General features: G+C 40.1%; 1 protein-coding gene across 2 annotated transcripts in view; it reads left to right on the forward strand.

Annotated features, from left to right (window-relative positions):
* Positions 1-22,440, forward strand: part of ACVR1 (activin A receptor type 1) — a 137,106-nt gene extending 114,666 nt beyond the window's left edge. For both annotated transcript variants that reach the window (XM_037138326.2, XM_037138327.2), the window contains 2 exons: positions 20,310-20,440; positions 21,234-22,440. In XM_037138326.2, coding sequence (XP_036994221.2) covers positions 20,310-20,440; positions 21,234-21,368 — 266 coding nt within the window. In that variant the 3' untranslated portion in view covers positions 21,369-22,440. The remainder of the gene's footprint in view (positions 1-20,309; positions 20,441-21,233) is intronic.
* Positions 22,441-25,602: the final 3,162 nt, after the last annotated feature.

Genomic DNA, 25,602 nt, shown 5'->3' on the forward strand with positions numbered 1-25,602 from the left:
GGTGGGGAGTGGAGATGGCTGGGGTGGGGGGCTTAGTGGGGGGGCAATGGAGACAACTGTACTTGAACAACAATTTTAAAAAAGGTGGAAAGAAAGAAATATAAGATCTTAAATAGTATTTTCCACATGGTCTTGTACACAATGTATTAATTAAATAAAATACAAAGAGATTTGGAAACCATTTCCAGAATCTAACAATTAATATTTTCCTGAGTTAAGTAGACCTACTGTGGTGATCATTTCCCAATACAGTATTTGTAAGTCATGTTATTACGTTGTACACCTTAAACTTGTACAGTGATGCATGTCAATTACATCTCAATAAACTGACAAAAAAGAAAAAGTATTTCCGGAAGATACTAGTTATTCCTTGTTTTTCTTTTTTTTTTTCTTTTTTTTTTTTTTTAAGATTTTATTTATTTATCTTTAGAGGGGAAGGAGAGAAGGAGAGAGACATCAATGTATGGTTGCCTTTCATGCATCCCCTGCTGGGAACTGGCCTGCAGGGAACCAGCCTGCAACCCAGGCATGTGCCCTGACTGGGAATTGAACTGCGATTCTCTGGTTCGCAGGCCTGTGCTTAATCCACTGAGCTATATCAGCCAGGGCCTCCTTGTTTTGTTCTTTTGATTGGTCTGTATATCCCTTTTCCATCTCCCTTCCTTCACCTATTCTGCCTTTCTTTCCATGTTTTCGTCTTCTTTGCTCTTCTCACAAGTGAGTTTTAACATGAGAATGTTCAAGTAAATTTAAGGGTGAATTCTGGTATTTTAGATATTTTTACTTAAGTTTAGATTGTTGAGAAAGGACCCAGGTTGTACATTCAGAATTCACTGTTCTGTAAGAAACAGGCTGCAGTCTAACAGGTTATAAGTGAAGTTTAAATACAGGAACTCTGCCCTGGCTGCTGTAGCTCAGTGGATTGAGCACGGGCCTGTGAATCAAAGGATCATGGTTCGATGCCCATTCAGGGCCCATGCCTGGGTTGCAGGCCAGTTCCCAGCAGGGATGCATGAGGAGGCAACCATACATTGATATTTCTCTCCCTCTCTCCTTCCCTTCCCCTCTAAAGATAAATAAATAAAATCTTAAAGAAAATAAATAAATACAGCAAACCCTGAATAGGGGGCTTATGCTGCTGCTACTCTTGCAAGTTAAGTGGTCTCACCTTGGCAGTTAGGGAAGCATATGTCAATCATTTTTACTTGAGTCCCCTAAAATAAGCTCTTAACTCTTGTCTTTCATGTATCCAAATTGGCTACAAATACATTGTTGAACTTCAAGTATATTGTACTCTGAAAGCACTAAGTTACTCTTTCGAATTGTACCTGCCCCGTCTGCTCACAAAGTGGGTAGTACAGCAGCAATCCTTTACATTGACTAAGTCAGCCTCTTCACAACTGGACATATCTTCATGGTTGGAAATCTTATTTCAATCAGAAATAAGGATGTGTCTGAAATTGTTCCAGGAACACAGAAGGTGGTGCCATACAATGACATTTCTTTCCAAAAGATACTTCATCCTCCTGTGACCCACTGGAACCTCGGATTTGAAGTACGAGAGAAGTAACGCGTGGTGTCTGTGACATCTCTGCACTCCATCCCCTTCCACTGATTCTTTCCTGTGTGGATTGAGAGTCTTGGGGCAGTCGTAACTGTCATGAACACACAGGCAGAGAACAGGAGGTTCTGAGAGGGAAGCGGATCAGGGTTAACTTTAATACAGAGTTTAGTGTGCAATATTAAGATTGGCGTGTCTTCATGGTAGGTCTTTTTTTTCCTGGCAGCAGAGTATTTGCTTTTAACAAACTCTCTAAGGATCTCAAAGCTAGTGTTTCAGATTAAACATAAACATATGTGCGTTGTAACCTGACAGCTCTTTTAAAGAACTTTTCTTTAATGGAGTCGTGAACATTTTTCTTGGTAATTATTTCTCAATCATTGGGAGCTACTGACTTGCATTTTTGTGCCATTCAAGCGCCTTGAGAATTGTTTGCAACAGTGAGACTGTTTTGCTGGTGTATAAGGGTCTGAACTTTGCCTGAAATTGCACATCGACTTTATTCCCCCCCCCCGCCCCCCCAAATTCCTGAGCTCCTTGGAACTGAAAACCTCATTCTAATTAGGTAATCTTGATAGACATCTTAGAGAAGGATCAGTGTCATAGTAAACCATGCGATGGGGAACTTGCCCCAAACTGAGAGGAAGCTAATATTGCAGAGCCCGGTGGTGGCAATCCAGCTGCGGGGGCGCTGGAGTGGGGCCAGGCAGGCCTGCGCGATGAAAGCCGGGCTTGGCAGAAACTTGGGATTGGCTGTGTAAGAACTCATGTTGCAAACTAGGGTCCTGTGTCAGAGGCATAAACCCAAATGCTCTGAAAGATCAGCCGTGATTAATGTTCGGTATGAAATTAGAGTCATCAATTTAAAGTGTAGCTCAGCAAATGGTAGTTTGCTTGATCTCTCCTGTGTTTAATGTGATTTTAAAAAAGTGATGAAGGGTAGAAGAGAATACGTTGGTTGTTTTTTGGTTTATTGATCTCTCCCTTAATGTCATCATTTAAATTGTTTTCTGGTTCCTGAAATTTTGTGGATTAAGCTTCTGTTCTGTGGTAGGATTTGGTTTTTAAGGGGCGCTAAGGGTGTTCTGTGTCACATTTGAAATCAGCTACTCTCCCTTGGCCATGACTTTGATATTTTCCTTCTGTTTTCTCAAGTCCCTCTTCTCCATAAGTGTTCTTGTGCTCAAATGCACACGCGTGCACACACATGTAGAGACAATATTTAACCCTAAACTTGTGTTACATGCTGCTTGCAAACTTATATTAATATTAACATCTTAGTTATTACTACCCCAAAATAGAAAGAAACAAGTAGAGTAGGAAAAAGGAAAACTTTGCCCTTACATTCCAACATTCATGTTTCTTTTCACGCCCTTATGCGTATATTTTTGACCGAGTTATGACAGTAGGTACAATTCTGAATCATCTTTCCCTTTGTGTGCCTTTTTAATGTTAAGTAGTCTGTTTTAAAAGGTATTTTATGAACCATTTCCATAGCATTAGACATTCTGTTTCTTCCATTTGTGGACTCTGTAGTAAACATCTTTGTTCATAAAACTTTTTCATTCACAGAATGAACTCTTAACTGGAAAAAAGTAGCTTTATTTAGAGCATATCAGTGTGTTTACGGCCGGACACATACTGACACATACTGCCAAATTGCTGTCCATAAGAGTGGTACTAATTCCCAACATGCCACTCGTCCCAGAGAGCGATGTATGTATTCCACTTTTTTTGCCAGCTTTAGGAACCGTCATGAAAAAAATATGTATTTTTTGAAATTATTGCTTGTAAAATATACCTCATTTAAACATATGAATATCTTCCGAAGGTCATGATAATAATTATGTGTCCTTTGCATTCCTTGAGTCCATTATTAAAATTGATAGTGCTTCTGGAAGAGTATGTTCTTCAAATGGCCCATGAATATAAACATATGTTGCATTTTGTATTTTCACTAGGGTTTTGTATCTATTTCCTACTCATAATAAACCGTATATGCTGTTTCTATACTGGAAATAAGAGTTCAGTCCAATTCACATCTGATAATTTCTCAATAGTGTTGATTGAATTTGACTTTCCAGGTTTAGTTTGACTCTGAATTTGGATTGATAGGAAGGGAGTGGTTTTCTCACCGTGTGTGGGTTTTGTATATGAATTTAAGGCAGGGTTTGCTTGGATCAGTGGTTCCTAAACTGGAGTGTGCATGAGAATCAGCCAGAGCACTGAGTGCTGGCCCATCCCCGAGCTTCTGATTCCGCAGGTCTAGGGCTGGACCGAGAACGTCGGTTTTGGACAGGGTCCCAGGTGATGGGTCAGGCTCTGTACACGGAGATCTCTTGTTGAAATACCAGGTCTGGCAGAAGTAAGGCCTGCTTGAGTGTGGTTGGTAGGGTAACAATATGGGTGTAATATTTGAACATTTCACCTAAAATGTTGTGTGGTATGCTTGAGTGTGATATTGTTATGTTACAGAATTACATGCTTATGATTTCGTAAAAAAAAAAGATTTTTTAATAAAAAATGGGTGGAATTTGTGCTGGACCCTGTAGAATATGTTACATCAGTGTCACCCAGGCCAGGCAGTAAAGACTGCCCCAGGACGTGCACAGAACCTGTCCAAGCAGAATGTCCGTGACTTGTATCGTGATACTTTAGGTGAAACTGCATTCTCTTTCAGGTTTCTAAGGGGTTCATTAATCCCTTCAGAGTCTTAGGTGTTAGCCATTCTTTCTAGATCTTTGCTACTACTTCTCTTTTCCTCGTTTTATAGTTCTGCGGACAGCCTATTCCTCGGTACCCGAGTTCAGTCCAGTGTGAGAAATAACTTTTAATGGGGAGTCTGTATAGAAGTAGGAACATTGTAACTGTGGGCTTGTGCCATTTAGTTGTGGTCTGATCAGAAACATCTCCCAGTCCCTTCAAGCATCTTGAGTTCAGGAGTCCTTTCTCTGGAGCTTCCGTCGGAGGTGTTAGACCTTGTTCGGATCTCTGTATACTGAAACTCCATAGTTCTGGTGCTCTGATATTCTGGTCACCTGCTTCTGGATTTCGAAACTAAACAATAATCTTTATTGTCCTTCCTTAATGCATCTTTGCCGCATAATCCAAGTAGCCTGAGCCTCTTACCTTTATGGGGCTCACATTCTACTGTACTTTTTTAACACAAAGTTTCACTGTGTTTCAAACCTCATAAAACTTCTCATTTCTGTGACAGATACACTTCCCTATTATCAGTAACCCAGTTATCCTTAAAAGTGCCCAAAGAAAATTCAGTACTAGGGTTTCCATCAGAATATGCAACAGAATTCTTGAAAAGGCAGTGTACCCAGATGGGACAGGCAAACACATTTAAAAAATAGGACATACACAATCCTTCATCATGTTTGGTTGCCACGCAGAGTTCAGTGTTTCCATCTTTCTTTTCTGTGTCTCCCCTTAGGGCTGAAGCACCGAGCATGGCTGCCTGTGAGAAGGGGTTTTGGGTAGAGCTTCCCCTGGGCCACCAGAGGCAGGGAAATGTCACCATTCACAGGCCCTGAGATAATACCCTCTGACTGATAACGTTCATAAGTTTCATCATCCACAAAATATTGGTAAATGATAGTATCTACTTCAGAGAGTTCTGATGATGAAATGAGATCACATAGGTAGAGCGCCCCGATGCGTGTCTGGCACCCGGGAAGTGCTCTGTAGCTGTTCCGTCGGGAAGGAGGGAAGGATGGAGGTCATTCCCGTGCCAGGAGAGCTCAGCTGCCCTTTCCCCACCTCTCCTCTGCTAATCCTTCACTCTGATACTATGTTTGTTTCCCGGAGTGCCCACCCAGGGCTTTGTGGAGACACTCCTGTTTCACTGTGACTAGCTTTATTTTATGATGGAATCCAGTGTTAAAACGTGTCAAAAAGTATTCGTATCTTACACAAAAATCTTTGCTTGGCTAAACTGTATCTCTTATTGGGGTGGGGACTAGGAAATACTTGTCAAGTATTGCCGAGTATTTCTAAATTGCCAAGCTGGTGTTTGGCAATTTAGAAATTCTCGAAGCTTTGAAACCCAAAAACTTTTTTTTATAACTTATTGGCGGGACACACGAACTGAGTTCGTTTAGCAGTTAGACTCAGCCTGAGCTGACAGGAGTCTGCCCAGTGCCTTTATTTCCTTTGGTGTTACTGTTCAGTATTGCGCTGCAGAAATGTGTTTGGTTGTGGAGTGTCCCTCTGACTCTGCTAGGGCGTCACATGAAAGGCAGTGTGTGCCTCTTTCCTTTGTAAAGTGTAAAAAGCCCCAAATTCTAAAAACACAGCTAAACCTCAGGGGTTTGGATAGAGGATTCTGAACATATAATCAGTATTCACTTAACTAACATGTATTTAGTATCTGTAATAGATTAGGTCTAGTGTCATGCTCTGGGAAGCAGTTAAGCAAAAAAAAGAAATACTCAATTTAAAGGTGTTCATATTTTAGTTGAATACAGTAATGTAACCTAATAATATAAGCCACTATGGCTGCAGTGTACAAGGAGGTGACTGAGTTCAGGGAGCACAGTGAACCCTGTTCAGGGCCCGGAGTTGTGGCAACAAGGTGAGAGGGTGTTCTCATTAGGGAGAAAGCGTAACTGAGTCGTAAGTGACAGGAACGGGAGCTATGCCGTCGGACAAGCTTGGGAGCCCGTGTGGGTGGAGAGGAGGAATAAAGTCAGACAGTGATGACCACCGGAGTTGTAAAGGTGTCGGACTGATGCGACTGTAAGTAGCCCCGGTGGCTGAAGCCCCGGTATGTGAGGGAAGACACTGTGTGGAATGGTTGTTCCTGGGCATTGAGCACCAGCCATCCACGGCCAACACCGAAGGCACACGTGTAGAGGAGGGACATGACGAGCTTTTCACTCGGGTTTCTCCTACAGACGTATTGCTGGGGGCAGAGGCAGATGGGGGAGGGAGGGACTTGGGGGAGGGAGACCCGTAGGTCCCAGATGCAGCTGTTGGGGCAGGACGTGGGCCTGGTCTGAGTAAGGCCTGGGGAGGAATCTGAGGGAAGCCTTGTTTCTGGACACTTGCGCTTTGGGAAGACCTCTCGGCACGTCATGTTCGTTGAAGCACTATCTGGGGGCGTCCGACCTGCAGCCTGGGGGCTGTACACATTGCAGGATGGCTGTGAATGCGCCCAACGCAAAACTGTACATTTCCTTAAAACATTATGAGAGTTTTCTGTGATTATGTGTCACCATGTATTTAATGTGTGGCCCAGAGACGCCAAAAGGTTGGACATCCTCGGCTCTTGTTTATCTGTGTCTCAGCTCCCTGGTGTGTACATCGAAGGTGTTGTCTCGGGCGTAGCAGCAAGGGGTTTACTCAGAGCTGTGCACCAAATTAATGGTGGGGCTATTGTTTGGTAGAAATAGATTTGACAGAGAAGAGAAAACTTGCTATTAGACATATGCCCAGGAAAAAGTGATTGTATAAATCAGATATGCATGCCCAAAGTTGTGGGGGAGTAAGCGATGAGTCATTTCTCTGCTGTCTTTCTCGTGGCCCCTTGAGTCACACGGCAGCTCTGCATGGAGAAGCAGGGCCTGGCTCGCTTCCTCCTGCCTTGACCACCATTGAAGAGCTCTTCCCACGTTCCTGTGTCCTTTGTACCACTCGTTTGGCACTCAGAGTGCTTTGTATTTATAGTTACTTTTCCAGAATCCACACTGTCCTCTATGCTGGCTTGCAGTTTGGCAGCTGTTCATTGGGTGCTGTCTTTCAGAGTGTAGAGTTCACTACATTCTGGTACACCCAGTAGTTGTTCACTACAGCCTGGCTACACCTAGTAGTTGTCACTTTCTGGCAGAAACAAGGAACAGTTAAGAGGAACATCCTGCTTTACAAACACAAGTCATTTCACAGTCTGACTTTGACCTTCACTATCCAGGGGCACCTGATTTCAGCCATGGAGACTTCCCTCCATCTTTCCAACTACGAGGATGAGAATCATTTGTAACTTGTCTTTGCTCCTCTTCTTTCCCCTCTTCCCTGCTCCTCCCCCCAAGATGCCCCCTCTTCTTTGTGTTTTCTCTTCCACATCCTCTTCCCTGCCCTGAAACTCATTATCTTTCTTTGTCAGTCCAATCCTTAGCTTCTGGAAAGATGACTTGAACTGTGGTGACACCCAGGTGTTGATATCTCGTGCTTAATACACCACACAGGTGTTTTCCCCCCGAAACCTGCTGAGTACCATGCCCCGCCCCTTCACCCTGGTGCTGCCTCTAATGCTAGTGTGCAGTCGATTTATTTTTTCTCATCCCCCTTTTGTTTTCCTGCTCCTCATCACCCACATCACATCTGTTTCATTTTTGTACCTCTAGTGCCAGACACAACCTCTGGTGCACACAGTGTCAGGGATCAAAATGGTTCCTGAGTAAATTTAAGAACCAACAAGTGAAAATAGAGCGAAGAGTTCTGATTTAGCTCTGCCTTTCAAAACATAAATTAAGTAGTGAAGCAAAAAACTTTGAGACATTAAAAGTAAGATTTCAATTATCTAAAAAAAAGGGGGTGGGTGCCAGGGCTTGTTCTCATCATCCACTGGATGTTGAGTCCCTTGGAAACCAAGAACGTGCCTCATACTTTTATCATCCTCAGTATTTAATACAGTGTCTCACATGTAGTTGGCACAGAATGTACTTTATGTTGATTGAAGTCATCGCTTTCCTTCACCAGAGGGAGTTTCAGGGGCTGCTAGAGTTTGACCCCAGGTGTCCTTTATGCTGGAGAAGCAGGACCAGTGTCAGAGGGAAGCAGTCAGCGATTGACTGACGGTGGAGGAGGCCTGACTAAGGCCCAGGTGTAATCAGTTAAATGGTCTTTCCTTTTAAACTTGACCCCTTTTGTTAAAACATGGGGCATTTTAATAAGGTTAAAATATGGTAAATATAAACATAAAGGAAAACTTCAGCTTTGTGTAGTAAAATTCATTGTTGGATATCAGTAGATCTTGTATTTTAAAAATTTAGTCATGCTTTTTTCTTTTGCATTTATAGAGAAATCCAACTAGCATTACTGTTCACTTTTGCACAGTCCTTCTTCCCAAGCCAGCCAGGCAAATGACCCCCAAATACTAGCTATGATGCTAGAATTAAAAAAAATAATTAAACCAGGTTATGAAATACATTCTCTTTCAGAAAAATTGAAAGATGGGGAAGGCTCTCTCTCTTATGTTTCCTATAAATGAATGTGGCCCCTGAAAAGGTGTACATTATCTTGCAGGCCTATGTCCAGTTGTATATTAGGTGGTGCCTATTAGTACTGAGAAGAATGAAAATGTTTTTGTTTGAATGCTTCCTGGGTCCCTTACAGGAGAAGTGCATAAGGTCTCAGAGATGAGCCGTCCCAGGTGTCTCCTGTGAGCAGCGGTTTATGCCTCATAGGGCAGTATATGATTTGTCCAGAAAGGTTTTTAATCCATTGACCAAAATACATCATAAATGCAGTTATGCATTGTGGAAGGTTAATTAGATAATAGTATGAACTAGAAATTTACATAATAGAATGTATTCCATTCTATTAAAATAAACTTAGGTGGATCTGTGAAGTGGATCTGTGAAGTTTAAGGGGAAAAAAACTAGTAATTTAACAGATGCTCCTTATCATGCCTAACCTTTGGTATAAACAGTTTTTATTTACATGGGGCATATAAGAATGAATTCTCACTCTCACGTAATTTAATTTCTTTGATAAATGAGGAGGGAATTGAAGCTATTCAGGAGGTTTGTTAGGAACTAGCAAACTTTAATTATAACTTTCCTCACAGCCCCCTCCTGCCCCCCCCCCCCCCCCTGGGTATTCAGGGACAGGAGAAAAGTTACATGGAGGAGGAGAGAGGGCAGTGAACCAAGTAGTACACATTGTTGAAACCTTTCTGATGATGGAAGGAAAGTAAAAGATGTTCTTGGTTTCATCTGTATAAGAAGAATGGTCAATTTTTAAACTCCAAATAATGAAGTTTTTTGAATTAAAAAATAGTTGACATACCACATGGTACTAGTATTGGGTGTACAACATAGTGATACATTTATGTACCTTCCTGTGTGTCCGCCACCATATGCCCAGTAACCATCTGTCACCGTGCAAAGTTACAATATTACTGACTCTATTCCCTGTGCTGCACATTACTTCATCCCTGTAATTTACATATTTTATAACAGGAAGTTTGTACCTCTTATTCTCCTTCACCCTTTTCACCCCCCCACCCACCTGTCTCCTCTCTAACAACCAACAGATTGTTCTCTGCATCTGTGAGTCTTTTGTTTTTTTTTCAGATTCCAAATAAAAGTGAAATTATACTTGTTGCCCTTCTGTCTCTGGCTTATTTTACTTAGCATAATACCCTGTAGGTCAATCCATGCTGTTGCAAATGGTAAGGTTTTATTTTTTTGTTGCTGAAAAATAATTCAGTTCTGTGTGCGTGTGCACATGTGTATCTTCTGCATCCTAGATACCGAGGTTGCTTTCCTATCTTGGCTTTGTAAATAATGCTGACATGAATATAGGGGTGTGTATGTCTTTTCAAATAGTGTTATGGATTTCCTTGAATTAATACCTAGAAGTAGAATTTCTGAGGCATGTGGTAGTTCCTTTCCAATGTTTTTGAGACCTCTATACTGTTTCCCACAGTGGCTGCACCATTTTACAAGGCTGAGTGTTCCCATATCTCACCAGCACTTGTTAGTGGTGGACTTTTTGATAGCCAACACTTGTGTGAATCTGACCAGTGTGAGGTGCTATCTTGTTGCAGTTTTGATTTGCGTTTTCCTGGTGATTAGTGACGTTGAACATCTTATGTGTGTGTTGGCCATCTGTGTGTCTTCTTTGGAGAAATGTCTTCGTGTCCTCTGCCCATTGTTAAATTGGATTGTTCAGTTTTTTGATGTTGAGTTGTAGGCGTGATCCTTACAGACTATATCATTTGCAAATATCTTCTCCCTTTCAGTAGGTGCCTTTTTGCTTGTTAATGTTTCTTTTGTGGTATGAAAACTTCTTAGTTTAGTATAGTTTAATTTGTTTATTTTTATTTTCTTTCCCTTGCCCAAGGACATATATGCAAAAAAAATTGCTAAGAGTGATGTCACAGAGTTTACTGACTATGTTTTCTTGTAGGAGTTTTATTGTTTTGGGTCTTTAAACCATTTAGAGTTTATTCTTGTGTGTGGTGTAAGAAAGTAATCTAGTTTTATTATTTTGCCTGTGTTTGTCCAGTTTTCCCAACACCATTTATTGAAGAGACTGTGTTTACCCCATTGTGTATTCTTGCCCTCTTTGTTGTAGATTAATTGACCATATAGGCATGGTTTTATTTCTGGACTCTCTATCCTGTTCCATTGATCTATGCATGAGTCTGTTTTTATGCCCAGTACCATATAGCCTTGTAGTATTTTTTCAATGTCAGGTGGTGTGGTACCTTCCACCTTGTTCTTCTTTCTCAATATTGCTTTGTCTGTTGAGGGTCTTATTTTGGTTTCATATAAATTTCAGGATTATTTTTTCTAGTTCTGTGAAAAATGTCATTGATATTTTAATATGGCTTCCATTGAATCTGTACATTGCTTTGGGTAGTGTGGACATTTTAACAATGTTAATCCTTCCAATTATACATAGTATATACTTCCATTTATTTGTGTCAGCTTCAATTTCTTCAGTGTCCTATAGCTTTCTGAGTATAAGTTTTTTACCTGTGTGGTTAAATTTATTTGTAGGTATATTTATTCTTTTTGTAAGTGAGATTGCTTTATTAGTTTCTCTTTCTGATAGTTCATTACTAATATAAGAAACAACAGGTTTCTGTATATCAGTTTTGTAAACTGCCACTTTATTGAATTCATTTATTCTAATTTTTTTTTAGTGCAGTCTTGAGGGTTTTCTGTATATAGTATTATGTCACCGGCAAATAGTAACAGTTTTGCTTATTTTTCAATTTGGGTTCCTTTTGTTTCTTTTCCTTGTGTGATTCCTGTGACCAGGGCTTCCAGTCCCATATTGAAGAAACGTGGTGAGAGTGGGCGTCCTTGTCTTGACCCTGATCTCAGAGGGGAAGCTTTCAGTTTTCCACTCTGCAGTATGATGTTAGCTGTGGCTCTGTCATGTACCAGCTTTATTATGTTGAGGCATATTCCCTTTATCATCTCCCCTTTGCTGAGCATTTTTATCATAAATTGATGTACAATTTTGTCAAATGCTTTTTTTTGCACCTGTGGAGATGATTATGATTTTTATTCTTGGTGTTTTTAATGTGGTGTATCACATTGATTTATTTGTGGATATTGATCCATCCTTGTAGCCCTGCAGTAAATCCCATCTAATCATGATGTAAGTTCCTTTTAATGTTCTGTTGAGTTCAGTTTATTAATATTTTGTTGAATACACATACACACACACGTATATATTCATTCATTAGGGCTATTGGCCTGTAATATTTTTTTTGTATTTTTTTTGGTCTGGTCATGTATTTGATGGTTTCATAGAATGAGTTTGGAAAACTTCTTTCTGTTGAAATTTTTGGAATAGTTTGAGAGAAGGGTAGGTATTAGCTTTTCTTTTAACATATGGTAGAATTTACCTGTGATGCCCTCTGATCCTCGACTTTTCTTTGTTGGGAGTTTTTTGATTACTGATTCACTTTCATTACTTCTGTTCAGGTTTTCCTTTTTTTTAAATTCAGTCTTGTGTGTTTTTATAAATTTATTCATTTCTTCTAGGTTGTCTACAAGTTGTTGCCATATAATTGTTTATAGTATTATTGTATGATCCCTTTGTGTTTCTGTGGTGTCATTTATAACTTCTGTTTGGTTTCTGATTTTATATATTTGGTCCCGCTCTCTTTTTCCCTAAGTGTGACTAGTAGTTTTATCTTTTCTATTTGTTAGTTTCTATTTAGTTAATTTGTTTTGTTTTTTATTATTTTCTTCCTTTGCAGACCCACCCATTGGTTGGTCAATAAGTTGTTTGGTCTACACATATTTGTGTTTGTTCCAGTTTTCTTCTTGCAATTGATTTTCAGTTTCCTACCATTATGATTGGAAAATATACTTGATATGATTCAGTCTTCTTTATTGAGGCAATCACTTATCTCCATTTCATTAGGGATTTTTTTCCTGTTTTTTCATGTTTCTTCATTTGGAACATATTCCACTGTCTGATCATTTGGTTTGGCTTTGTGTTGGTTCCAGTGACACCCTGGAGGTCCACTGGCTGGGGCTGCAGTGGGTTCCAGTGACACCCTGGAGGTCCACTGCCTGGGGCTGCAGTGGGTTCCAGTGGCACCCTGGAGGTCCACTGGCTGGGGCTGCCGTGGTGTTGGCTGAGGTGGCTCAGGGCACACAGTGGTGGCCTTACAGGCCAGCTGAGGCACCAGACTGAGCTTCTGCCTATGCTATCTAGGTGGAAGGGGAATGTAAAAAATGTCACTAACAGGTATCTCAGATTCTAGAGAGTTTCTGCAGTTCCCTACCCATTTGGCATGCACCTTGGAGTTCGTAAATTGATATTTTTACATATAGTCCAGGCACCTTTTAAATCACTGTTTTATTGCTGTGTTCCAGAGCAGGTGAATCTGCCCATGCAGCCCCTCAGTGATAATTCCTTCTTAGGTCACGCTGTCTGGTAGAATTCCCCCCGGTGACTGTATCTCTGGCTCCCTTTTCTTTTGGTGGGTCCTTACTCATTTGTTGCACAGAAACTGTTCAATCAGCCCTTAGCTGTTCTTCAGGAGGAATTGCTCTATATGTAGGTATACGTTCAGTGTGTTTATAGGAGGAGGTGAGTTTGGGGTCTCTATGCAGCTATCTTGGATGCTGCCACCCTGAAATGATGTTTTAAAATTTTCTATTTATGGAGTTACTCCTCCTTGTGAAAAATGAGGAGTTGATGTAATTTTGCTGGAGAAACAAGGTCTCTAAGGCATTAAAGCAGAAGCTAAAATTAGCCACTTTCACATTTGCTTGGGAGTAAAGGAGAGTTTATCCTTTTTAGTCATTTGTTTCCCAAATGACTATCCTTCTCTACATTTTGTGCTTCAATCTGAGAGTAAATAATTGAGCCATCAGCAGGCTGTATCTGGCAGTTAGCAGGCATTCAGTTCATGTAGAATGAATGAATGAGGAAATTCATAATTTGTATTAATTCTTTACATTCTCCGAATAGGAGGAATTATTTTATAGCATGGATGTTTTTCCTAATCATAACAGAAAGGGATATTTCAGTGTTCTTGGGTTATTTGTTTGCCTGTAACTCTAGTTTGTGGACAACTTTTCATTTCTATTTTGGTCTGAAACTACTAGATTTGAGTCAGAAGATGTTGTGTCTTTATTTGGATCACCAAAGGAATTTTTGTCTTGGGCCTTCTTTGCCCTCTTGGGTATTACAGAGCTGTTTATGTACACTCTTGGAGCATTTTGTTAATAATTGTAAATGTTGGGTTGGCCAAAATGTCCCTATGGTTTTTCCATAAAAGACACATTTTTCATTTTCACCAATAACTTTATGATTTGGATTTTGAGTATGTTGGCTATCTCCCATGTAGTATAATGTTGATTGTTCTTAATTAATGTCTTGGTTAGATCACTGTCAACTTCAACTGGTCTATCTGACCATAGAGCATCGTCCAGCTACAAATCTCCAGCCCGAAACTTCACAAACCGCTTTTGACATGTTCGATCAGTCACAGCACCTTCTCCATATACTGCACAAATCTTTTTTGTGTGTTTCAGTTGTGTTTTTACCTTTCTTGAAATAATAAAGCATAATATGCTGCAAATGTTGCAAATATGTTGCAAATTTTCTTCCATCTTCAATATTAAAATTGCTACACAAAAATTCACCAATTTTGATTTTTTTATTCTTTATTGTATTTTTTTAAATTACATTTAGCCTCCTTATACCCCCCTCTTTTCAACAATCACCACACTGTTCAGTCCGAGGTTCCTTTTTTCCTTTTTGGTCAGTCCTTCCACTCCCTAACTTCCCCCCAGCCTCCAGCTGTCATTTGCTCTCTATCTATGAGTTCATCTATTGATGGGCACTTGGACTGCTTCCATATCTTGGCAATTATAAGTAACACTGCAATGAACATAGGGGTGCTTATGTTTTTTCAAATTGGGTTCCTTTGGATATAGTCCCAGAAGTGGGGACACTGGGTCAAAAGGCAGATCCACTTTCAGTTGTTTGAGGTGTCTCCGTACTGCTTTTCACAGTAGCCATACCAGTCTGCATTCAGACCAGTAGTGTAAAAGGGTTTCCCTTTCTCCACATCGTCACCAGCACTTGTTGTTGGTTGATTTATTGATGATAGCTGTTCTGACAGGTGTGAGGTGATATCTCATCATGGTTTTAATTTGCACTTCTCTTATGATTAGTGACATTGAACATCTTTTTGTGTCTATTGACCATCTGTGTGTTCTCTTTGGAGAAGTGCATATTCACACCCTTTGCTCATTTTTAAATTGAGTTGTTTGGGGTTTAGGTGTGTTTTGTAAGTACTTTATATGTTGGATATTAACTCCTTATCAGATGTATTGGTGAATAGGTTCTTCCATTCTGTGGGTTGTCTTTTTATTTTTTTTATGATTTTTTTTGCGTGCAAAACTTTTTTTTTTAAAGATTTTATCTTTTAGAGAGGAAGGGAAGGAGAGAAATATCAATGTATGGCTGCCTCTCATGAGTCCCCTGCTGGGAACTGGCTTGCAACCTAGGCATGTGCCCTGACTGGGAATCGAACCACGATCATATGGTTCGCAGGCCCATGCTCAATCCACTGAGCTACACCAGCCAGGGCCAAAACTTTTTAATTTGATGTTAGTCCCATTTGTTTATTTTTTCTTTTGTTTCCCCTGCCTGGAGAGAGATAGCCGATAAAAAATTGCTATGAGTAATGTCTGAGATTTTGCTGCCTTTGTTTTCTTCTAAGACTTTTATGGGTTTGGGTCTAATAGTTAAGTCTTTGATCCATTTTGAATTTCTTCTTGTGTGTGGTATAAGAAGATTTTATTTTTCTACACATATGTTCCCAACACCATTTATTGAATAAGTATCTTTAGCCCATTGTGTGTGCTTGCTTCCTCTGTTGAATATTAAGTGACTATAAAGGTGTGAGTCTGTTTGTAGGCTCTGTATTCCGTTCCATTGATCTATGTGTCTGTTTTTATGCAAGTGCCAGGCTATTTTGATTACTATGACCTTAGAGTATAGTTTGATATTAGGCAATATGAGTTCTCCAGCTTTGTTCTTCTTTCTCAGGATTGCCGTCACTATGAGGGGCCTTTTTGGTTACATATAAATTTTTAGAATATTTGCTCTTGTTCTCTGAAATACATCTTTGGAATCTTGACAGGAACTGCATTGAGTCTATAGATTGCTTTGGGTAGTATAGACATTTTAATGATGTTAATTTTTCCTATCCATGAACATGATAATATTTCCACTTATGTGTATATTCTTCAGTTTCTTTTTTCAGTGTTTATAATTTACCATGTACAGGTCTGTTACATCCTTGGTTAAGTTTATTCCTAGGTATTTTATTCTTTGAGTCAATTGTGAATGGGATTGTTTACTTAAGTTCCCTTTCTGTTAGTTTGTTATTGGGTAATAAAAATGCAACTGATTTCTGCATGTTAATTTTATATCCTGCTACTTTGCTGAGCTCATTTATTGAAAGATTCTTTGGTGGAATCTTTGGGGTTCTCTATGTACAGTATGATGTCATCTGCAAATGAGACAGTTTTACATCTTCCTTTCCAATTTGGATGCCCTTTATTTTTTCCTCTTGTTTGATTGCTGTGGCTAGGACATATCCAGTATTATGTGGAATAAGGGAAGTGAAAGCAGACATCCCTGTCTTGTTTCTAGTCTTAAGGGGAATGTAGTTTTTGCATGTGGGTATAATGCTGGTAGTGGGTTTGTCATATACGGCCCTTATTATGTAGGGGTATGTTCCCTCTGTTCCTGCTCTGCTAAGGGTTTTTATCATAATTGCATGGTGGGTTTTATTAAAAGTTATCTCTGCATCTACTGATGCAATTATGTGGCTTTTATCCTTCCTTTTGTTTATGTGATATATCAGATTTATTGATTTGCAGATGTACCAACCTTGCATTCCTGGAATAAACCCCACTCGATCATGGTGTATGATCTTTTTGATGCATTGCTATATTTGGTTTGCTAATATTTTGTTGAGGATTTAAGCATGTACATTACAGATATCGGGCTACAATTTTTTTCTTATACTATCTTTATCTGTTGTTGGAATTAGGAAAATGCTGGCCTTGTAAAATGAGTTTGGGAGTGTTCCTTTCTCTTGAATTTTATGAAATAGTTTGAGAGGGAGTGGTGTTAGTTTTTGGAATGTTTGGTAAAATTCCCTTATGAAGCCATCCAGTCCAGAGCTTTCTTTGTTGGGTGCTTTTTTTATTACTGCATCAATTTCACTTGTAGTAATCTATTTATTGAGATTCTCTGTTTTCTTCTTGATTGTTTTGGAAGACTATGTTTCTAGAAATGTATGCATCATCCAGGTTGTTCCATTTGTTGACATACAGTTATTCATCATATTTTCCTATGATCTTTGTATTTCTTTGGTGTCAATTGTTATTTCTCTCCTTTCATTTCTGATTTTATTCATTTGAGTCCTCTTTCTTTTTTTCTTGATGATTCTGGTTAAAGATGTGTCAATCTTGTTTATCTTTCCAAGGAACCAGGTCTTGGATTCATTGCTCTTTTGTATCCTTGTTTTAGACTCTGTTTTTCATTTACTTCTGCTCTGATCTTTATTATTTGCTTCATTCTGCTCACTTTGGGCTTTGTTTGTTGTCCTTTTTCAAGTTCCTTTAAGTGTGGAGTTAGGTGGTTTATTTGACCTTTCCCTTGTTTTTTTGAGATAGGCCTGTAATGCTATGAATTTCCCTCTTAGGACTGCTTTCCTAGTGGCCCACAGATTTTGGCTTGTTATGTCCTCATGTTCATTTGTGTCAAGGTGTCTTTTGAATTCTTCCTTGATCTCATTATTGACCCATTCACTGTTTAATAACATCGTTACTTAGCTTCCATGTCTTTGCATGTTCTCATTGTTCTTCTTGTCATTTGATTTCTAGTTTCATAGCATCGCAGTTAGAGAAGATGCTTGAGATGATCTCAGTCTTCTTAAATTTATTAAGACTTATTTTGTGTCCCAGCATGTGTTCCATCCTAGAAAATGTTCCATGTGTACTTGAAAAGTATGTATACTCTGCTGCTTTTGGGTGAAGTGCTCTGAAGATATCTATTAAATCCATTTGGTCTAGTGTGTCAGTTAAGGCTGCTGTCTCCATGTTGATTTTCCTGGAAGATCTATCCATTGAAGTCAATGGAGTGTTAAAATCCCCAATTATGGCAGTATTTCTGTTGATCTGTTCCTTTATATCTGTCATGATTTGCTTTACATATTTAGGTTCTCCTATGTCGGGTGCTCCTAGTAAATGTTTACTAGGGTTATATCATCTTGATGGATTGTTCCCTTTATCCTCATATAACATCCTTCTTTGTCTCTTACTATAGCCTTGTTTTTAAAGTCTATTTTGTCTGATATAAGAATTACTACCCCAGCTTTTTTTTCTTTTCTATTTGCATAAATATCTTCCAACTTTTTCCTTTTAGTCTGTGTATCTTTCAATCTGAGACAGGTCTTTTGGAGGCAGCATATATATGGGTCTTGTTTTCTTACCAGTTCAGCTACCCTGTGTCTTTTGATTGGAGCATTTACCTTTAAGATGATTATTGATAGATACTTAGGTAGAGCCATTTTATTATTAGACTGTTTTCCTCTTTTATTTTTTATCTTATTAAAGCAAGCCTTTTAACATTTGTAGCAGTACTGGTTTCGAGTTATCAAATTTCTTTAGCTTTTCTTGTCCGGGAAGCTCCTTATTTCTCCTTAAATTTTAAATGATAGCCTTGCTGGGTAAAGCAGCCTTGGTTGTAAGTCCTTGCTTTTCATCACCTTGAATATTTCACACCACTCCCTCCTGACCTGAAATGTTTCTGTTGGATAATCAGATGGCAGTTCAGTTGGTGCTCCCTCGTAGGGTTACTGCCTGCTTTTCTCTTGAAGCTTCTCGGATTCTCTCCTTGCCTGTTTGCCTTGTCATTTTAATTATGATGTCTCTTTGTGTAGACCGCTTTGGGTCCCACTTGTATGGGACTCTGAGCTTCCTGGACATGTGTGACTTCTACCTTCACCAGATTAGGGAAATTTTCAGTCATTATTTCTTCAAAAAGTCTCTTGACCCCTCGCTTGCTGTGTTCTTTCTGGCATTCCCATCATATGAATGTTGTTATGCTTCATTTGTCCGAAATGTTGCATAAGGTCTCCTTATTTTTTTAAATTCTTTTTTCTCTTTGCTGCTCTGCCTGATTGTTTTTTTTTCTACCTTGTTTTCCAGAACACCGCTCTGATCCTCTGCTTCATCTAACCTGTTTATTCCTTTCAGTGTATTATTCCTTTCACTGTATTATTTATTTCAGGTATTACATTCTTTATTTCTGACTGGTCCTTTTTTTATGGTTTTTATGTCTTTTTTTCATGCTGTTGCGTATCCTTGTGGTCATTACTCTAAACTCTATCTGATAAATTGCTTGACTTTATTTCATCTACTCCTGGAGAATTCTCTTGTTCTTTGTTTTTTCTTTGTTTTGGGGTCTGTTTCTTTGTTGTCCCATTTTGGCTGCTTCTTTGTATATTTGTTAATCTAATCAAACTTTAATTAGCAGCCAGGCCTACCCACCATGGGGTGGGGCAGAGTAATTCCTGCCGGTGAGGCTGCTGCTTCCCCTCAGGCTGATTCTACTCGGAGAGGAGTGCTCTGCCTGAGAAAGATGGTTTCTGCAGCATGGGGAGTGACTCAGGACAGGGATCCTGGTGCTGTCCCTTCAGTTCTCTCCCCAGAGCCGTCATCCCCAGACTCTCCTCTAGCGTCTCTAGTCCACTCTGCCCTCCCTCTGCCAGAGCCTAGGGTAAATGGCTACAAACGAAACTTCGTGCATTGGCCCTTTATGAACTTCTCTGTGTCACTGGCCATCTTTCCCTGGCAAACAAAACCCTGCTGCTTTCACAGCTGGATGTTATCTGGGTTCTTTTCTGGCTCTGTTGCTGTAGGCTGGGGACCCCAGCTTGGGGATTAGACTCTACACTTCTCAGGGAGAACCCTCTGACTGCCAAAATATCTCTCTGGCACTTCATCTCCTGCCTGGAGGAGTCCAGCCAGCCTTCTCACATCTCTGTACTCCCTACCAGTCACTTTGTGGTGAAGTGGTTTCTTCTGTTTGTCCATTGTTATCTTGATTACTTTTGTTTTTAATGCATGCTGATATGACAGCTGTCACGATACAACCTAATAAAATTGTTTCGAATGAAATTAAAAACAACTAAGTGTGGTACTAGAGCCATCTTACAGAAAAAATTCAGCTGAACATTTTGGCCAACCTGATACATGAGAAGTAGTCACATTTTCTTCTAACAGTTATTTTCCTCCAATTTCTCTACAGAGCTTCTATTTATTGTTTTGTTCTCTACTTATTTTAAGACCTACCTGTAGCTTTTAGAATCACCTTAAAGTATAAGCATGGTGATGAGGAAGGTGACCAGTACTTTTTCTGTCACATTATAATGTGACACTCATCGATAAAAACCCTGCAGGAACCTGTACTCTTGCTGAGTGAACACAGTTTTCATCCATGTGTGCAGGTATTGTGGAAGACTACAAGCCACCATTCTATGATGTGGTTCCCAATGACCCAAGTTTCGAAGATATGAGGAAGGTGGTCTGTGTGGATCAGCAGAGGCCAAACATCCCCAACAGATGGTTCTCGGACCCGGTAAGACCGCCACTCCTTGGCTTCACAACTGTCCTCAGCTGTTTGCTTGCTCTCAGGTTCCAGCTGGTGTGGTTCTTAAGTGGTCTGCCTCAACTCAACTCTCTGTTACTTTCTCCTCCTATTTTCTGCAAAAGAGCTTTAGACCTCATTGAGTAGCTTCAGAAAATTATTTCTTTCTTGAAGGAGCCATAACTGATTGATTTGCTAATGAACGAAAATATTCAGAAAAATTTCTACTACTGATTTAGCTCCAGTAATTGAGAATCCCATTATTATAGCAGCCCTAGGACTGCAGTTCCAAGTGTAAACTAAGACACTGATTGATGTGTTTAACCTTTTCCCTATCTCTGCAAATTCTAAATATAAGTTGTTCAGTGCTGAACATCCTTATGTTGCTCTTTAGTAGCAAATCTAAGACATTGAGAAATGACCTCTTTTGTACATTTCCGTGTTAACTCTGGGTCAGTATTACCATTTTTACCACCCATAAAACTATCAAGGGGTAGCCTGGCCTATGTAATTGATCTGATGTAGTCATTTGGTGGTATTAGAAAACCAAAGGACAGATGTGAAACTCAAGAGTGGCTTCTTTATCTCTGGTTGGGGCCCTGATGATTTGTTTTAAAACAATGGCAATGATACCACTTGAACTTCATAAGGCCTACAGAGTTCTGCAAAATGGCTAATAGATCTTCCCAGCCTCTCTGCCTCCTCCATTCCCTGACTGCACACCACCCCCCAAAAAAGAAAAAACCTACTTTGTCACTGTGGTATTTGTTTCTTCTCTCCTCAGACATTAACTTCTCTGGCCAAGCTGATGAAAGAATGCTGGTATCAAAATCCGTCCGCAAGACTCACAGCCCTGCGTATCAAAAAGACTTTGACCAAAATTGATAATTCCTTAGACAAATTGAAAACTGACTGTTGACATTTTCATGGTCTCAAGAAGGAAGCTTTGACATTGTTGTCATTGTCCAGCTCGGACCTAAGGCTGGCCGGACTGCTTATCGGAACAGAGGACATCTGTCTCCCTCCCCAAATGACTGCTTTGACAAGGCCAACATCTTACCCAGCCACGTGTTGGGGAGACACCAAAACCACCCTAACCTCGCTCAATGACTGTGAACTGGGCATTTCACAACTGTTCACATTGCAGAGACTAATGGACAGACACGGTTGCAAAGGTAGGGAACTGGAGGAACACAGAGAAATCCTAAGAGAGATCTGGGCATTAAGACAGTGGCTTTGCATATCTTTCACAAGTCTCCGAGACACTCCCCACGGGAAACTCAAGGAGGTGGTGAATTTTTAATCAGCAATATTGCCTGTGCTTCTCTTCTTTATTGCACTAGGAATTCTTTGCATTCCTTACTTGCACTGTTACTCTTAATTTTAAAGACCCATCTTGCCAAAACGTTGGCTGCGTACTCCACTGGTCTGTCTTTGGATAATAGGAATTCAATTTGGCAAAACAAAATGTAATGTCAGACTTTGCTGCATTTTACACGTGCTGATGTTTACAATGATGCTGAACATTAGGAATTGTTTATACACAACTTTGCAAATTATTTATTACTTGTGCACTTTGCAGTTTTTACAAAACTGCTTTGTGCATATGTTAAAGCTTATTTTTATGTGGTCTTATGATTTTATTACCGAAATGTTTTTAACACTATACTCTGAAATGGACATTTTCTTTTATTATCAGTTAAATTCACATTTTAAGTGCTTCACATTTGTATGTGTGTAGACTGTAACTTTTTTCCGTTCCTATGCAGAACGTATTTAGCCATCACCCATGTGACACCACTGAATATATTACTGATTTAGAAGCAAAGATTTCGGTAGAATTTTAGTCCTGAACGCTGTGGGGAAAATGCATTTTTCTTCGGAATTATCCATTATGTGCATTTAAACTCTGCCAGAAAAAAAATAACTATTTTGTTTTAATCTACTTTTTGTATTTAGTAGTTATTTGTATAAATTAAATAAAATGTTTTCAAGTCAAAAAGTGAATTTTCAGTGTTTAAAAAAGATCTACATAATGTAGAGCATTTTCTTATGGGAATAATAGAAAAACATCGTAAACTGAATTTGCTTTTTAAGTATACTAATGAACTTGAGGGTTTTATGAGTATGTCTTCCAGCTTGAATTTTATATCAGATAATTTGGATTTTGTTTCAGTTTTTTGTGGTGAGTTTTTCTTTCGTGGTCAGTTTCCCCAACTTTGAAGTGAGGGTAACAGATCTGACCGTCCTTTCTTCCTCACGAGATGGTCTTGAGTAGAAATAGGAGGGAGATGTCAAAGCATTTTTGTTTAGTCTGTGGCCCTGTGTGAGTGGAAAGCAGTCGTACGCATCTCACCTGGCTGTTTGAAGAGAGTCCCGTGTTGGCTTTTTTTCACTTATTCTGTTCAACAAGATTGACAAGGTAGGGGTTAGAGTAGCCCCTAAAGGGAAGAGGTGTGAAGATTCTGAAATGTTCACCAGAGGTAAGTTAATAATACATTTATTTAGAGGTTATGTATTAAGGTCGTGTTTAACTTTTTAAAATTTGTGGTAAAATACACATAACATAAAATTTATCATCTTAATCATTTGCTATAGTTTGACACATGTAATGCATACCTACATTTTTGGCCCAAACTTTGAGGAAAAGAATTTAAATTTTTAATTCATTTATTTATATTTAGATACTTTTTTTGGAATTATAAAGGAATTTTAGCATTTATTTTTGAACAAATTATGGTACAAGAAATTTTAAGTAACAAATAATTATAAAACACAAGAACATATATAAGGTATTTCAGGTACTAGCCACGTATAATATATATCTTTATTTTTCCCTCAAATATTTGAGCAAAAAAAGTGCTCATTGTACATGCAAATTTGGGCAGAATACGGTAAGTGTACAACTTGATGGTTTTGCTGCCCGTCACTGTCTACCCCCAGAACACTTCATCTTGCAAAACCAAACCTATACCTATTAAACAGAAGTTCCCTGTTCCAGCCCCCATCCCCGGCAGCCAGCCCTCATTCTACTTTGTCTCTGTGGCTTCACCTCGTACCTCATAGCAGTGGGATCCTGCAGTGTTTGTCCTTTAATGGGAGACTGGCTTATTGCACTTCAGCATAATGTCCTCAAGGTTCATCCTATTGTAGCATATATCAGAATTTACTTCCTTTTTGTCGCTGATAATATTCCACTGTAAATATAGACAGCATTTTGTTTATTCCTTCTTCTATTGATGGATATTGAGCTTCTTCCTCCTTTTCAGCTGTTGTGAATAATGCTGCCATGAACCTGGGTGTATAAATATTTCTTTGAGTTTTTGCTGTCAGTTCTTTTGGCCATAGACCCAAAGGTAGGATGGAGTCCCACTGAACTTTCACTGAAGTATTACATAGGTAAAAGTATATGTATATAGAAGTATTTATACATCAAGTACAGCTTGATGTGTTTTTATCACATTTTTTAATTGGCTGCTCGCTGATCAAGCAGCGGAACTTTGGCTTCTCTAGAGTGTCGGCGTCATGGCAGCACGAGTCATTTCTTTTTTCTCCCTTTTGATGTATAACCAACTGGACGTTCGTTACAGAACACGAGGGCCTCTGCGCGTTACACCAGGACCCCTGGTGGTTTTTACCCACATACATGCCTGAAAGTGGGTGGATCAGACCTCAGAGGAGGGAGAATTTCTGTGGATCCAAAGCATTTGCTGAGCCTCCCCAACACCCACATGCCATAATCAGGAAAAGGGGAACCTGGAGAACTGGCCAGACACCCTTGGGAGAAGGATTTTGTAGAGGTCCGCCGGCGTGGCAGGAGAGCATGGCATGCAGTCGGAGGGAGACGGAGACTGGTTTGGAGGCAGAGGAGAGGGCGGAATGGACTGAGGTGCCCCTTCCCCGAGGACACACTGGGAAGCACTGGGCTTTGGGGGGTGGCAGCCTCTACCCCTCTGCCAGAGGAGGTGGCAGTGCAAGTGGCCTGGCGGCATGAGTTGCAGCTGGAGGGACCTGTTTAGGTCTCTCTAGCAACACCTGTGTTACTGAGGAGGACTCTGCAGGGGATTGGGAGTGCAGGGAGATTTGGGATTTCAGCAGGAGGTCCACCCACAGACCTTTGGGAGTATCCCACTTATGGACCCTTCCAGTGAGCTGTGGGTACCCCCAAAGCCTCAGGCACAAAGTCTATGCCTCCCAACACGCTGCTGCCAGCCCTCTCTCCTCTCTCAGAGAGCAGCCCCGAGAGCCCGCTCAGGTAAGAGAAACCTAAACCTTGAGCTATAGCACCACCTTCTGGAGTACAAAAAAAAAAAAAGAAAAGGTTTTTAATTGCCAGCTTTTTGAACTATAAAAGCCAAAGTAAACAAATCCTTCACGAAGGAAAGTGTTTGCTACTTTAAGTGTAAAAGCAGAAGTGGATATCTTCTAACACGAAAATAATCAAAGCATGACTTTTGGTCTAGGTGGCAGAGTAGGTGAATACTGTACTATCTCACAACCACATCCAAATTACAACTAAATTATAGAACGACTGACATTGAGAACCATGTAAAGACTAGCTGAACAGAAGTCCTACAACTGAGGATATGAAGAAGCCACAGCAAGACCAGAAGGGGTGAAGATGCAGAATGGGTGGGTCTCACACCCACGGTGTGGCAACTGAGCATCTGGAGGGGTATCATGGCTGCTTGAGGTCTCCCTTGAGGAGCGAGATGTCCTGGCCCTACTCTGGGCTCCCAGGCTGCGACACCAATGTGAAGAAGAGGATTCCCCATAACTTTTGCATGTGAGAACCAGTGGGAATTGCACCTGAGTGAGATGGAGGGCTGCTGGAAACCTAAGGATCCTCTCGAGGGCCTGTGTGCAAGGACTTACTCGTGAACTCATTCCCTCTGGGCTCTAGCACAGGGCAATAGTTCAGAAGGTGCCAGGGACATATGGGGACTAACTAAATGACTAGCTTCAAAACAAGGGTTGGAGCAGCTGTGGGCAGAGCAGCTCTTGGAGACAGAAGTGTGGCAGGCACCACTATTTCTTTGTTGAACACTCCTGAGGTGCAGGTAGGTGTCAAATCTGAGCTGTCCATTAACCTGGCTAACACTGTTCGTCATCTCACATGGTGATTCCCTGAGATCCCGCCTCACACAACTTGC

Source organism: Artibeus jamaicensis, unplaced genomic scaffold (genome assembly GCF_021234435.1).
Source record: "Artibeus jamaicensis isolate MK-2021 breed Jamaican fruit bat unplaced genomic scaffold, CSHL_Jam_final contig_1832, whole genome shotgun sequence".
Taxonomy (NCBI): domain Eukaryota; kingdom Metazoa; phylum Chordata; class Mammalia; order Chiroptera; family Phyllostomidae; genus Artibeus; species Artibeus jamaicensis.